Source organism: Pistacia vera, unplaced genomic scaffold (assembly GCF_008641045.1).
Source record: "Pistacia vera cultivar Batoury unplaced genomic scaffold, PisVer_v2 Contig498, whole genome shotgun sequence".
NCBI classification, from domain to species: domain Eukaryota; kingdom Viridiplantae; phylum Streptophyta; class Magnoliopsida; order Sapindales; family Anacardiaceae; genus Pistacia; species Pistacia vera.
The window spans coordinates 930062-946711 of record NW_022196332.1 but is presented as its reverse complement, the minus strand read 5'-3'; the positions used below and the strand labels follow the sequence as shown (position 1 = coordinate 946711).

General features: G+C 35.2%; 1 protein-coding gene across 2 annotated transcripts; it reads left to right on the top strand.

Annotated features, from left to right (window-relative positions):
* Positions 1–452: 452 nt before the first annotated feature.
* Positions 453–6131, top strand: LOC116105399 (putative transferase At1g60990, chloroplastic). Of its 2 annotated transcripts, none has more exons than XM_031391829.1 (12): positions 453–693; positions 777–878; positions 1531–1579; positions 2247–2320; positions 2458–2523; positions 2627–2691; positions 2930–3017; positions 3120–3185; positions 3654–3729; positions 4548–4631; positions 4703–4827; positions 4987–6131. In XM_031391829.1, exons 1-12 carry the CDS (start codon positions 481–483, stop codon positions 5029–5031), a joined length of 1053 nt encoding a protein of 350 aa, XP_031247689.1. In that variant the 5' UTR covers positions 453–480; the 3' UTR covers positions 5032–6131. The 2 variants fall into 2 exon arrangements, with proteins under 2 accessions (XP_031247689.1, XP_031247690.1); XM_031391830.1 differs by having other exon boundaries at positions 1531–1564; positions 4987–6130.
* The last annotated feature ends 10519 nt before the right edge of the window (positions 6132–16650 follow it).

The following is a 16650-nucleotide window of genomic DNA, read 5'->3' as shown; positions in this document are numbered from 1 at the left end:
AAACTTTTTATTGGTATTTTGAAAACGAAAGCATCATATACAAATTCAATACTTAATTTTTGGAGTCAATACCCTAAACTAAAACGTGACAATAATCAGAATTTTTTTTTTCCTTTCTTTTCATATTTGTGATAATTAAAAGAGTTAATACACTAATTCCCTGATGTATGATGAAATAGTAAAATCCCTTGGAAGTTTTGAAAATAATAGAATTTCTCCTACTACTAAGTTTTAAATGTTAAAAATAATCTGTGAGAGGGTAATTTGGTTATCTTCACTTACAATATTGTAAAGTTTAGTATCAGCTCACTATTGATTTATTAACGGTGGGAGAATGTTTGTTATTTCAAAAACCTCATGGAGATGTTTTTATTATTTCATACCTCAGGGGGTTTATGGTAACTCTAACTAAAAGTAAGTCCTAAAAAATTCCTCAATATCCACTTCCTCAGTATATTCCGCCATCCCAAAAATCCGGCAATGGCAACAACAGCACCAGCAAGACCTTTCTCAACTCATCTGCGCTCGCTATCATCTCGCAATTTCCTAAACGGCACCAGTTTCATTCATCATCAGGAGAGCAAGAACAAGACGAAGAACACTACTACGCTCTCATTAAAAAGCACAAGTTTTCAGCCAATTGCGGCCTTGCCTTTCAATCTCTCGCCTCCTCCAATTGATCACGACCTCCTAATAAGATTCACTGAAAACCCTTTTTTTTTTTTAATTAAACAAAAACATGAAAACAAGAGAGTTGCCAGATGGGTTCTTTGCAGGACAAAGTGAAGAGTGCAGGGGCAGGGGTTTCGGAAAATGGGATTGTTGAAACATTCGGCAATGATGATGAATCTCTGGATGCAGTTGAAAATGGGGTTGCAGTGAGTGTTTATTGAGAATGTTTATATTTTACTTTGAACTAGTTGAATTTATTACATTTGAAGCCCGTTCAAGTATATTAGCTCAAGTTTTATATATTTTACTTTAATTTAATTTTATTTTTGTGTGTTTGAATTTAATTGCTATATAGGAAAATTTTTGGGTATGTGGCTTAGGTTTGAAAGCATGTCTTTTGGACTTCTGCATTTACATTTTTGTTACTCAAGTGATATGCTGAGTGCAATGTAATTTTTTGTATAAATGTGAATTGAATGCAAAAGATGGTAAGTAGGAAATTGATTATGCATAGGGACAAATTGATATCAGATTTTAGGTTGAGTTGTATTTTTCCTGAGAGTTGCTTTTGGTTTTGGTTATGTAAGCTAGATGACAAGCCAGGAGGTTTGGAGACGAGTTGGCAAGAATAATGTCCCTATGATGGTGAAATGAACAATTCCTTGTTAACTTCAGATATTGAGTTGATGTCATGCCTCTAATTGATATTATCTCTGTTGATCATGTTCAATTTGACTAAACTTTGTTATTAATTTGTTTTATGGGCTTGTCAGAATTTATGGTGTTTATTTTTCAAAAAATTCTGTAACGAGTAGATAACCATTGCCATTATTGATTCATCTTTGAATAATGACCTAGGTGGTGGATCTTTCACATTTTGGAAGGATAAGAGGTACATTCTTCCCTGGTACTTTAGCCATACATGTATCATATTCTTTGTTCTTCTGAACACTTTCAGAAATTTCTTGACAGGTGGGGCATTTAGTTCACTATCGTTGAAAGTTTTCTTTCCAAAACTAATGAGCATGTTATTTTCATTTTAGTTTTATAATTGTGCCATGAAGTTTTGGCCTATGACACTAGTGTATATTTTGAGTGGTCTTCAAAATGATGATTCTCTCTCTCTCTTAAATAAATAGTATTTTTAATTGTCTTTAAGTCTTGAATGAAAAGTTTTAATTTAATGGTTTGAAGCTTGGATTTGCATTGCATCATGTTTCACTTTTCAGTAGCATAAACAGCTGTTTGCTGCTGTAAACACAGTAGTCTGTATGATTATCAGACAAATTAGGTGATATTGGCTTACATCAGCCAAGGTCTTCGTCTCTATTACTCAAAAGGCTGCTCCTCTATTTTTTACTTTTTTGTTTTATATATTTTAGGTGTTCCTATATTTTTTACTTTTTATATTAATGTATGGACTTTTACAGTTAATTGTTATTTCTGGTGTGTTTATTCTTTGGTTATTGAGAGTCCAATTTATTTAAAAGAGGTTTGCAAATATTTAAGGTTTTCTATGAATGCTGCTCTAATGTTTGTTTACATTGTCAAATATGGGTTCAATTATCTTGAAGTCAGTGGAGATGATCGTATTCAGTTACTTCACAATCAAAGCACTGCAAATTTTGAAAATCTTCGAGAAAGACAAGTAAGTTTGATTACATGTCCTTCTGTTTGATTCTGTTAAAAAAAAAAAAAAGAAACACAAACATCATTTTGTATATTTATTTTTTAATGCAGTCATATGGGGTTAATTGATGGGATTTATTCGATTGAAATCCGTAGGGATGTGACACTGTTTTTATTACACCAACAGCTCGGACAATAGATATTGCTCATGCTTGGTTCATGGTAATCTCTTTCATCATGTTTCTCCTATAAAGCTTTCTTTTTCTGCTGTTTAATAATTCAATATAGTTTTGTCAACTCATTAGGATTTCTATGGCATTCATAGAAAAATTCTATCATGTTGGTGGTCTCACCGCTGACCTGTGGAAGCATAAGTGACATGCTCAATAAGTATGTGTTCTATTTCCTCCAGATTTACTAATTAATTTTCTATGCTGGCAGATATCCTTAGTCTGCCAGCCTTGTCTTTGTTCTTTATCAAAAGAACACAAAGTTGAAGAAAATTACCTAATAAATTGCCTCTCTTCTTGTTTTTACATAGTATGCCAGCTTGATTGGCACTAATTTAAAAATATTAAGTTAAAACTTTTCTTCGTGTAAAATTTCCTGTTTCTTCCCGGTGTTTTAGGTTCATATTTTTTGCTGACAAGGTAGAAATTCAAGACATCACCAAGCAAACTTCCTTATTCATTCTATTGGGACCTAAAAGCAACACAGTAAGTATATTTTTGATAAATGATTATTTTTCTTTCCTGGATTTGTCATTGAGATAGAGATTTCGTGATGATGACATTGACCTAGTTGTGGTGTGCAAACAGGTAATGAGCAGTTTGAACCTCAGTGATCTTGTTGGACAGGCATATGGCACACATCGACATTATAGTGTAAGAGTGAATGGTCTTCTAGATTTTTAACTGCAAGATGCTTTTAAACTAGATTTGTAAACTTACTGCTAATGAACTTCGTAATGCTCAATCAATTAATTTCTACATAGGGATTTGAAAAGATAAATTCTTTTTTTCAATCATTCAAACATTAACACATCTCATGATTTTAGACATGCTTTAGGAATAAAATCCCAACAGGTTTTTATTCACGAAATAATAATCAATCATGGAAGTCATGTGTAAAATATAAATCATAACTCTCCAAAATCTAGAGCCACCTAAAAGAATGAATATTCCTCAATATAAAGCAATTTGCAATCTAAAATCTAATGTTGAATGCAGGAAATCCTCAAATTGGCAATAAGATGAAATTTGAATAGTACATGTAGTTTTGTAAATTTGGAACAATAACATGAGATTTTTTGATGCAATGAAATATGAAAAGAACTTTTTTTCCCATTTCAGGTGAATGGCATTCTTTTATCTCTTGGTACTATTCTGATGGGTTCTAATGCCTGGGAAAAACTAAGGGTTATTCAAGGTGATTAATTCTTGACTTCTTGGTTTGACTTGCCATTTCTTTTTTCTTTTTTGCAGATTTGTTTTACTTAAAACATTTCCAAAATCTTCCTCGCATTTGATGTTTGAAAGTTTTCAAGTTTCACATCTGAAATAATTGTTTAATAGATGCAGTTGAACTTTAAATCTCTTTGTTATTGCCTACTGTTATTTTAGCTTTCCAGTGAACTTTTAGCTTTATTGTTACTTTACGTGAAGCAAATTAACCAGTAGGATCAAATGGAAGAGAATAAATATTGGTTGTTTTTACAAGGTCTCGTTGCAATTCAAACTATACAACATCCTCTCTTGCATGTTCTTGTTCAAGAGAATAAAACTTCAGCCTCAAACACTGTTAAATCAAAATTCTTGGTTAATCTAGCTTAAAAAGTTCAAGTGCAAATGAATTAACGGAATCATTTAAGTTTTTAAACCATAGAAAAAAAGAAAAGAAAAACAAGGAAAAAAAAAAAGAGAAACAAACAAACTATTGTTATTCCCTAATTACAAGAGTTCAAGTTAATCATTCGGTACTGTTACTTATCTTCGAGTAATGCATTTAAAGTCTTTGCTGATTGCTTGGACAATAATATGATGATAAAAGATTTAGCTTCTTCAGCATTTTTAGTTGTTGCCTAAATCATGGGGGAAACTTAAATGGTACAAAAAGCTTGGAAGCAAGTTGCTTTTCAGTTTAGATGGTTGTTCATGTTCGAAAATTTGTATCTGTTCTCAACCAAACAACATTTAGTTTGCATTTTAAGAAAGGCATTGTGATGACAATTTTCTTGCTTTTTGCAGGGAGGCCAACACCTGGAAAGGAGCTTACTAATGAATTCAATATTCTGGAGGCTGGTCTCTGGAACTCAGTTTCTCTAAACAAAGGTATCATTTTTTACTGAACATACATTTAGCAAGATAAAAAGAAGTTTGACCTGACTCTTAAACAATCTCAGGATGTTATAAGGGACAAGAGACCGTTTCTAAGCTCATAACATACGGAGTTAAGCAGAGATTATGGGGAATTTGCCTCTCAGCACCAGTAGAGCCTGACAGCGCAATAATGGTTGATGGGAAAAAGGTAGAATTCATTTCCTTGTCATCTACCTTTCAACGTAGAGAAAATTATATACAAATTTGTGAAATATTTCTCTGGCATGGTCACATTTTAGCTATTTCTCCATTTTGTAGATTTTTCACAACCTCCTTGTTAATAACATATAACATGAATTATGTGCAGGTGGGGAAACTGACGGAAGAAAAGAGTCTGATCATTTTGGTTTAGGCTACATTAAGAAGCAAGTTGCTTTAGGAGAGACGGTCATTGTGAGAGAGAACATTGTTGGGACAGTGGTGGAAGTTCCTTTTCTTTCTCAGCAGCATCCCCCAACGAAAAGCACGACTCCTTGACGTTCGCAATCTTATTTAGGAGTATACATGAGACAGTATCACGACCCCATGTTACTAACGGGGTGAGATAGTTCAATAGAACAAGATTTCAAATTTGCCTGGAGTGGTGGTGCTTGTTAAGAATGATAACGGATGGTTATTCTTGAATAATGCCAACACTTGGATGAAAGAGATTTTGACATATATATGGCAAATACAAGTCATTATATAATTAGACAATTTAACATCGTCACTAAAGTGAGGAGATGAGATTGTCCACATTGTTGTGCACAGCAGTCCCGCTTGCGGCAGCAAGCAGGCTGTCCGCGTAAACTTGCTCCCTCGCGTGTTGTAGCGAGCGAACAGGTTTGGGGACGCCATCCACGTGGCGTTGCATGTGACAAGGTTGATCGGAACTGGCTGCACGGGTTTTTCTGCTCATGCAGCAAAAGGGTTTTGCTCAATTTACGAGCAACCAGTTTGACTGCATGTTAATGCATGTGGTCAGACTGTGTGCTCGTAAATTGTGGATTTTTGAGAATATAGTGAGTCAATTGACTTGCTATTTGTGCCATACGCAAGGACACATCTTAAAGTAATAAAATAGTTGCTGCCCACGTGCGTTGTTGTTGCGCACGAGAGCTTTTACGAGCAGCCTGCGTAATGGCACATGTGGACCAAAATTTTGGGTTGATGATTGACGCACGTAAGTTTGCATGATGGTTGACAATGTGTCCTAGCACATAAGAGATAATCTGGTGGCCCAATTATTGACGTCCATGAACAGGGATTAAACTGCAAAGTTTAAAAACTATTGGACCTATCAAATCTACAAATTATGAGGGGGTAAACAATATTTTACAGACCAAATCAAAATATGTTTTTGATTGATTGAATGCAATGTTCTAGTGTATGAAATTGCATGGTGCTCGATACATTAGCCTCAAACCTATGATGTTTGATAATGCATTTTATTTTTGGGTTGTAATATTTTTAAATAAAATAGGGTCCGCGTGTGTTGCCTCTCTCTATCTTCTCTATGTAAATTCATTCTCTCATCTCACTCCCCTGGAATGTACTTGAGGTTTCTGATTTCATTATGTAAAAATAGATTAGGTTTAATTTAATTTTGAAATATTGTAATGTACGTGATGATGATGCAATGGAGCGATGGAGTTGCAAGCAAGCCTGAAGACTCAAGATGTTTTGCATTTGACCTTAGGTTGACTCGCCGATCTTTCTAGGCTTAAGGATATCGGTTTTAGTTAGGCCATGTATCAACACATTTTATATATGCTTAGTATGCATGCCAAGGGTGAATATTTTATTGACATGATTAAAAAAACAAATGGTGAGACCTAATAAAAGCCCCTCAATTAAATGATATTAAGTCGAAATAATAACCCGATGCCTTCCATTACTATGGTCTTAATCAAACCACTGTTCGTCGTGACCTTGTTTGCCTCAATAAAAGGTACACTTCAACCAATGGGAGATTAAGATTCACTGGAGTTTTTCCTTAATAGTTATGGGTTCGACTTAAGTAACATATTTTGCTTGTTCAACTTGGTGTATGTGGGGCAAGTAGTGTCCACTCTACTAATCCAAGAATTACACTTGAGGACAACGGTTGGTGCCATTGAATTGTGTAATTGGTTTGTTGATATGACTTACATTTGAGGTCGTTGGTTGGTGCCGCTGATTGGTGTAAATCAAGTTTGTTGACCTATCTAATCAATCCATTTTGGTTTGTTTGCCTCAGTGGAGGTTTAAAAATGAAGTTGATGCGATCTCGACCCACTAGGAAGACCAACAGGTCTTCCCCAGTTTAATAGAGAAGGCTATTAGCTTGAGTAAAATAGTAGGAGTGTTTAATTTAATTAAAGTCCTAATTAAATAAATTAAAATAAACATGATATTAACTTTATTTATTTTGCACTTGTAGATTTATACTAAAATGAGCAACAATAACCTTTCATTACAATCAATAATCAAGAAAGAAAACATGTTGGCTGGTACAAATTTCACGGATTGGTATCAAAATCTAAGGATTGTACTGAAGTTAGAAAAGAAACTATATATCATCATGAGCCTTATCCAACTGAGTCGGGTCCTAATGCCATTCAGGAAGTCAAGGATACTTACCAAAAATAATACTACTCAATGTATTATACTAACATTGATGAAACTTGAATTACAGAAGCAACATGAAAAGATGGATGCTAATGCGATTATTTTATCATATCAAGGAGCTTTTCCAAGAACAAGCTTGTCATGAGAGATATGAGGTATCAAAGACTTTGTCTAGGAGTTGATTATTAGAGGGTGCCCCAGTTGGTCCTCATGTACTCAAGATAATTGGGTACATTGAGAAACTTGAGACTTTGGGTTTTGGCATAGATGCTGATTTGTAAATTGACTTGATTTTGCAGTCTTTGCCTGATTCGTTTGCACCATTCATAATGAATTTCGATGTATAATGATGAAAACCCATTATGAGTTCTTAACTATGCTTAGGACTGTAGAACAAGACATTAAGAAGTTTAAACCAATTTTATTAGTTGCTGTTGACACTGGTAAGGGAAGGGCAAAGGCAAGGGTAAGGCTAAGGCCAAGCCCAAACCAAAGCCCAAGTCCTAAGTCCCAAGATGCTCTAAAGTCTATTGGTGGCATTAGTAAGGATGGGAAGGTTGTTTGCTTCTATTGTAGAAAGTCAGGCCACTAGAGGAAACACTTTAAGGCCTTCGTAGCAAACAAAAGGAAGTCAACATCTTCTTCAACAAGTATGTTTATGATTGAGATCAGTCTATCTTCTATTACATCTTGGTTCATAGACTCTAGATATGGTTTTCCAATTTGTACTAATGTGTAGGGACTAAAGTAGAGTAGATTGCTCACCAAAGGAGAGATGGACCTATGAGTTGGGAATGAAACGCGTGTTGCTGCATTAGCCTTAGGAACTTATTATTTATCTTTGCATACGGGCCTAGTTTTAGAACTATTAAATTGTTATTATGTTCCAACACTTTCAAAGAATAAATTTATTTCTATATCCATTTTGGATGAACAAATATACCATTTTACTATTGGTAATGGATTGATGTCTTTTAATTTAAATGGTATGCTTTACAGAATTGCTTATTTACATAATGGTTTATATGTTCTAGAACTAAGTAGTAAGGAAGTTCTTAATCTAGAAACCAAGAAAGCCAAATATGGTGATCTAAACCAAACGTATCCTTGACATTGCAGATTAGGATCAAACTCGCATTGCAAAGCTCCAACAAGATAAAGTTTTGGACCCATATGACTTCCAGTCTTATGAGGTATGCGAGTCATGCCTATTAAGCAAAATGACCAAATCACCTTGCTATTTTAACTCAATGCGTAAAGATGCTTGTCTTTGTTCCCTTTCTCATATTACACCCCGCTTGGAAGAGCTGCAACTATTTAGGTTACAGTAGGAAGCCAAATATGTTCTTGAACTAATAGATCAGAAAGAGAAGTTGCATAAGAAAAGTGTTAATGGAAAGAGTAAAACAGATTCAAACATGACTGACGAACAATCTCCAGCTAAATGGCAGAAAAATACTACCCAAATCCCAAACAAAGTGCATGGGAAAGAAAAGGGATGAGCACAGAACTTAGCTAAAGAAAATGAAGTAGAAGAAGCAAAACCCAAGTTTGAAGAGCATCCAAATGACCAGTACATTAAAGACACCACCATTGGAAGAGCCAAAGTATACACTGACGAGTGTACTGCATTTTTATCAAACCTTAATTCAGGGCAAGTAAAGATTCTCTCGCACTTTAGAGAGAGATTTCTTTTTATTGTTTTTTAATGCTAGATAGGCAAATACAAAGAGATAATTCTGATAGTTTTAAATTTTTTTCAAGCAACTTCTGAAGATCTGAAAAAATTCTTTAGCAATGTTGGTGGGGTTTAATCTGTTCGAATTCTGCAGGAGAAGTTCATCGGAAAGTCAAGGGTATGACTCTCTTTCTTTCATTCATTATTTGTTAATGTTCTTTGTGCATTATGCTTCAAATGAAAAAGAGGAAGCTATCCGCTGGACCTTCCATGTGCACATCAGTCTTACAGTCAAATCCTTATTTAACATTGCCTGGCCTTTAAACTTCAACATATGTATGCATAATGTGGATTGTACAATAGAAAGTAGCCCTAAGAAACTAATTTTAATGAGACTGGGAGATCAGCATGGCTGATGCTTCGGGGAGATAGAAAATGCTAAATGCAGTCAATTCTCTTTGATCAAATTTCTCAAGGGTGCTCACTGAAACTCCAATTTGATTTGTTCTTTTCATGCTGTCAATAAATCATTTAGTTCTTACGGTTTTGGTTTTAAGATGAATGTCCTTGCCAAAGACAATTACGTAGTCTCAAATAAACCTGCAAAATGTTAAATTCCATAATTATGGTAAAATTACTTAATTTTCTATGTATAAAGAGTCTAATTGTCTAAAAGCATATTTTTTCATTTTGATAGCAAGTGATATGCTTAGGAGACTCAACCATAGTCCCATATAGGTTTACCCATATTCCAGCTTGCCTTATGTCTGGAACCGTTGCATACTAATTTATAATATCCTCTGGTCGATTTTTGAAGGGCCTGGCAGATGTGGATTTTGCTAATGATGCGCACCTTACTACAGCTATAGGAAAGAACAAACAAATGTTTCTTGGGAAGAAGATAAGCATTGCAAGATTAAATCCAAAGCAAAAGAGAAAGGATTCTGCTGGTCATGGGGCCTCTGGAGAACATGGTAGGCTAAGTGGAATTAGGTTTTATCTTTGTTATTGTGTGTGTGTGTGTGTTTGTGTGTGCAATGCAGTCTATAGATGTTTGTATGTTTGTGTTTCCCACTTCTACATTTTACTTTCTTACTCCTTTGTGTTAAATGGCAGTAGAAAGTAGTAATCAAACTTTCAGGTAGTCCGTGCTATTAATAAAAGTTGTGGTAACATTCAGTTGAAAGGGAGGAACACATTTGCAATGCCAAGGAATGTCAGACCACTTGGTGTGCCCTCGACAAATCCAAAATCTGGGGAAGTGGAAGATGAGAAGCTGAAGTCAAATAATGAGTTCATAGAAATGCTCCTTGAGAAGTGAGGTTTGTTCCTGTGTTACATGTTACATGTTAACTAGAATAGCACAATAATTGACAAACTTCTCTTTCTTATAAAAAAAAAACGTTTTACCTTAATATCTTTCTGTAAACACAATTATGACCAACGATACCTGTTTGAGGATGAAAAAGTAATGGCCTTGCATCTCATGCTTGTGGAAAATGTGAAAAAATGTCTTTGGTCTGGAAAATATCTGAGGAAGAATATGAAGAATATCATTTGTATGCTTGGTTGATTAAAATTTTCGTGCATGTATATTCATTTTTATTGTCTGTTTTAATGAATATCCATGTCTCATATGATTATGTTTGTTTCACTTAAAACTCTTCATGATTATGTTGGATGCTTTCCTAAGAATTCTCACAAAATCGAGAATGAGGTTTTCACTTTGTACATGCTAGATCTTGAATTAGTACCAATCTTCAAAAAAGACCTAATTGTTTCACTTTATATTTTTGAAATGGAATATTTACATAATCCCCATGATTTAGATTAAACGTTATTCCATGGTATTTGTATGAGATTCCTCCTTTTTTTTAAGCAAGTGCTTGAGAGGGTTTAATTGAATTGATCTATGAATTATGTTTCATTTTCCGTTTCCTTTATATACTAAGGCACTTGTTTTTTGTTGATATTGAATAAGTGCACATATGATGTGGTCTTTATGATACTGTTAAACGAGCGTATGAATAATGTGATACAATCATTTTATGGAAGAGCATATCACTTCATTTGTATGCCCATCTAAGAGAATAAATGAACAAATTTAAGAAGCAAGAGCTGCACTTGATTTGGGCAATCCACCAAGATCGGCTTTGATGGGGCAAAAGGGCACTCAGATTTATGTTGCACGGCGAAACTTCAACCTTTAAACAAACAAATCTTGTATTGAAGTAATGGCTCTTGCTTGGAATGAACAAACCTGATCAATGTCAGCCTTATTCCAGCAAAAAACAAACAAACATCATAACACCAATACGCACTGAAAAAAGCAATTTCTCCAGTACAAAAAATGTACCATTGGTTACAACTTTGGTGAATCTAGAATCCTCATAAACTGGACTTTAAAATTAATGTTGTCTTTGCTCAAGTGACTAAATAGTGGGAAAAAGCACTTTGTCAGAAGCTGATCAGAGAGAGAGGCAAGAGAAGCAATATGTTGCTAGGAGTATGCCTAAAAGAAGAGAAAGAGAGTAATTCAATTGAATTCTTTGTATTGAGTATTGCATGATTATACAGAGTTCAATTTATACAATGTTTTAGAGTATAAATAAGGTAATACAATATTACACCTTAATGGTGAGATTACATGTAATCAACCTATTAATGAAGAATAATTTAGAATATCAAGCCTTAATCCCAGCTTGCCATTTTTTAAATGCGTAATAATTGCTTTCCAAATTACATCACTCCCCTTCAAGCTAGTGGTTTGTAAATGTCGAAAACACCGAGCTTGCCAAGCAAATATGAATGTTGTCGACTACATAATGGTTTTGTAAAGATATCCACTGGTTGTTCTGAGGTGCAAATATGCATTGTCTTGATTACCCCTTCCTAAATTTTATCCCAGACGAAGTGGCAGTCAATATCAATGTGCTTTGTCCTTTCAAGGAAAACAGGATTTGTTGCTATGTCATTTGCGGCCTTATTGTCATAGTACAAGACGATCGATTTTCTTACTTCAGCTCATAAATCCTTTAATAACCCGAGAATCCAAATGATTTCACACGTGGCTTTTGCCATAGCTCTATATTCTGCTTCTACAGAGGAAAGGGATATTATTGACTGTTTTTTTGTTTTCCAAGAGATCAGAGGTCCACCAAGCTTTATATAGAAACCAGTAAGAGATTTTCTTGTCATTGGACATGTAGCCCAATCAGAGTCATAATATGCCGCCATATTTAGATTTCCATTCCGAGGTAAAAGAAGTCCCAAGCTAGGGCACCCCTTTAAATATTTGAGTACCTTTGTTGCAACATCCATATGGGATTGCTTCGGTCCATGCATGAATTGACTAAGGATGTGGATAGCATAGCTGATGTCTGGATGCGTCATGGTGAGATAGATTAATCGTCCCACAAGTCTCTGATAAATTGATGGATCTTTTAGCGGTGGATCATTGTTTGAGACTAAAGTTGCATTGTCATATTGCTATGTGGTGAGCTTGGTATTTTATTCAACGAGTATGGCACTTGGTTTGCATGCAGATAATCTTGAGTCTGATACAAGCTCAAGTACATATTTTCGTTGACTAAAGGATATCCCTATCGCAGATCTTGCAATCTCAATTCCCAAGAAATAATTTAGCTCCCCCAAATCTTTTATGCGGAAATGTCTATGTAAATGCTCTTTTAGAGCCTTGATTGCCACGTCATCATTTCCTATGATTAGGATGTCATCCACATAGATAATAAGGGCGATAAATGAGTTACCTCTTTTCCAAGAGAATAGTTAATAGTCATGTTTGGATTGAATAAACCCTATGCCAACAAGAGCTTTTGTGAATTTTGTGTTCCATTGTCGAGATGCTTGTTTCAGACCATGGAGGGACTTTCGCAGACGACATACAATATTCTCCCCTTATCGACGAATTCCCAGAGGTAGATCCATATAAATCTGTTCATGTAAATCACCATGAAGAAAGGCATTATGGACATCTATTTGGTGGAGAGACCAATCTCGAATGGCAGCAAAGGAAAGGAAGGCTCGAATGGTGGCATGTTTGGCAACGGGAGAAAAAGTGTCCTGATAGTCAAAGTCTTCTCGTTGAGTGAAGCCTTTGGCCACAAGGCGAGCTTTGTATCGTTCAATGGAACCATCTGCTCGATGCTTGATCTTGTAAACCTATTTACAACCAATAGGATTTCTGTGTGGATGATGAGGGACAAGATCCCATGTATGGTTTTGGGCCACCAATGTTCATATTGGACAGCGCTAGTGTAACTAGAGGGCTTATGGCTGTCAGAGATCTGACTAACACAAATCCTGTTGGTAGGAGAGAACTAGTCATAACTGACATAATTGTGAGTTGCATAAGGAGTACCTGAAATGGCTTGTATGGTAGGACATAGATAATCAGCAGTCCAAATGGGAGGTCGAGTGGAGCGTGTAGACCGCTGTTGGGTAGGTTTAGGTGCCACAAGAGGAGATGTAGGAGAGGAGTCATCGATAGATGGAGAAGACTCAGGAGTGAGTGAAGCATCTGAGAGAGAATATGATGTATTGTCTGAAGGATCTGGAGATAACTGAGTGTCAGTGACAGGCTCCATGGTAAAGAGAGGACCTGTTGGTACTGGAGAGGGATTGGTGTGCTGTCGTAGGCAACCAAGATTAAAATCCTTCCTAACCTAACTACTGAACTGTAAATAGGGTAAGCAAGGGTTGATCCCACGAAAAGTGTCTAGCTGAATTTTCAATGATATGAATAAGGCTGGGGGGGTTTGAGTAAAACAGAAAACAATATTAGCAAAAACAATTCAATTTGAAATCAATTAATATAACGAAACTTGGTCTCCGTCAACATCCACCATCGGAATCTTACCATTGATCATTGATGCAAAAGTAAATCAATTCTTACTTCGAATATTCACCGTTGGAACTATTTTCGTATCTCTCCTTAATTCTAATTAATTAGGAAACAAGCGATCTTAATTAATCTTACCACTAAACAAACCTAGACAAGTGCTCAAGATTTAATCTAGTGGCAACCTTAAGAATTAGAGAGATCGATGAAGCTAAACAACACAAACTCAAGCGGTTGTATTTAATTTAGTTGAATGTTCTTCTTAAGATTACTAGTTCCTGACGCAACAAATTATTAACCCTAATTGCTTCATAAGTTAGAGGGATCAAACAATTACGGATTTGATATCAAACTTAACAGTAGATTGCTACAAATAATACACTAGTAGGTCTCCTAGTAATTAAATGCATCAATCACAAAAATATGCACAAAATAACATCCAATACTCAAAGCATAAAATTGAACACTGAAATAAAACGGATTAGATCTCACAGTTATTGATTCCGAGGTCTCCCTTTCCTTCGACCAAGTTATAAAATTAGCCTCTCATGGCCATCACGAAAATTCCAAAGGAAAAGTTATAGAGAAGACCAGAGAGAGGCGTGTGTGTCTCCCAAAAACCTAATCTGATCACCTTAAAAAAAATATCCAGTTTAAGTATTTGAATTCCACTAAATCTCCTAAAAGAAATATTCTAATATCCTAAAATAACATTAATCCTAATTTGATTCTAATTAATTGAAAATAAGATAAATTCCTAAAATAAAATAGGAAAGTGGTGATTCTGAGCTGTAACTTGCGTGCCACATGTCTTCAAATCTTCCAATAATAAACTGCCCAATTGATTTGCATGACAAGGCAAAATGTTCTAGAACGTCGGCAGTGCAGATGCATCAACTTCAAGCCTGATTACCACCTTGATGCAGCGAGTATCTTGATGAGAATGCAAAATGTCACATTTAGCCCCCTTAATGCCTAGTCTTTTATACCTATTTGCTGCCTAAAATGTACTGATTATTATTCTACTTTGACTTAGGAAACAAATGGGAGCGTTAATTGCAAAACGGAACTAATTAAGTGAATTCAGACAGTTTTGACATTGTTTTGTATTTTGGGCATAACTCTCTCATCCGAGCTCCGATTTAGGTGATTCAAAATGTTGTGGAATTCTAAGAAAGAGATCTACAACGTTAATGTTTTGAGTTTGGAGAGATACTCGCTGCATCAAGGTAGTAATCGGGCTTAAAGTTAACACATCTGCACTGCCGATGTTCTGGAACATTTTGCCTTGTCATGCAAATCAATTGAGCAGTTTATTATTGGAAGATCTGAAGTACAGCTGGACACATCACTTTCCTATTTTTATTTTAGGACTTTATTGTATTTTCAATTAAATGAGAATTAGATTAGGATAAGTGATTTTAGGATATTAGAATATTTCTTTTAGGAGATTTAGTGGGATTCAAATACTTAAATTGGATTTTTGTGAAGGGGAGCAGATTAGGTTTTGGGAAGATATCAAAGACGCCTCTCTCTTGTTCTCTCGGTAACTTTTCCTCTGTAATTTCGTGATGGCCATGAGAGGCTAATTTTTATAACTTAGTCGAAGGAAACGGAGACCTCGGAATCAATAACTGTGAGATCTAATCCGTTTTATTTCAGTGTTCAATCTTATGCTTTGAGTATTGGATGTTATTCTGTGCATATTTTCGTGATTGATGCATTTAATTGCTAGGAGGCCTACTAGGTTATTATTTGTTACAATCTACTGCTAAGTTAGATATCAAATCCGTAATTGTTTGATCCCTTTAACTTGTGAAGCAATTAGGGTTAATAATTTGCTGCGTCAGGAATTAGTAATCTTAAGAAGAACATTCAACTAAATTAAATACAACCGCTTGAGTTTGTGTTGTTTAGCTTCATCGATCTCTCTAATTCTTAAGGATGCCACTAGATTAAATCTTGAGCGCTTGTCTAGGGTTGTTTAGTGGTAAGATTAATTAAGAACGTTTGTTGCCTAATTAATTACAATTAAGGAGAGAGAGGAAAATAATTCCAACGGTGAATATTCAGAGTAAGAATTGATATACTTTTGCATCAATGATCAGTTATAAGGTTCCGATGGTGGACGTTGCCGGAGACCAAGTTTCGTTATATTAATTGATTTCGAATTGAATTGTTTTTTTTTTTTTTTTTGTTTTTGCTAAAATTGTTTTTTGTTTTACTCAAAACCCCCTAGCCTTATTTAGATCAAAGAAAATTCGGCTAGACACTCTTCGTGGGATCGACCCTTGCTTACCCTATTTACAGTTCAGTAGTTAGGTTCGAAAGGATTTAATTCTGGGTGCCTATGACAACACACCATATCTCTCCAAAATCAAAACATGAACGATGTAGATCTCTTTCTTAGTGTTCCACAGCATTTTGAATAATCTCAATCGGACTTCAGATGAGAGAGTTATGCCCAGATTACGATGCAGTGTCGAAACTGTCCGAATTTACCTAATTAGTTCCGTTTTGCAATTAACGCCTCCATTTGCATCCTAAATCAAAATAGAATAATAATGAGTACAATTAGGCAACAAATACGTATAAAAGACTAAACATTAAGGGGGGTAAATATAACATTTTGCATTCCCATCAAATTCCCCTGCACTTAGCTTTTGCACGTCCTCAGGCAAACTAATTCAAACAAACACTACACTAAAGTCATATCAAGAACACCATCATCTCAAGTCATATCAAGAACACCATCATGATGCATAAGTAACAATATTTAATCCATGCATATTCGTACCTAACTTAGGAAGTAGCAAAATCAAATAAAGTAGAGTTAATGACAT

Bases quoted from the DNA above. Each gene is read 5' to 3' on its own strand.
- LOC116105399 (XM_031391829.1), top strand. From the start codon at position 481: ATGGCAACAACAGCACCAGCAAGACCTTTCTCAACTCATCTGCGCTCG. The intron at 2,524-2,626 runs GTAATCTCTTTC...TGGCATTCATAG, and splicing joins TTGCTCATGCTTGGTTCATG to AAAAATTCTATCATGTTGGT. The intron at 4,828-4,986 runs GTAGAATTCATT...AATTATGTGCAG, and splicing joins TAATGGTTGATGGGAAAAAG to GTGGGGAAACTGACGGAAGA.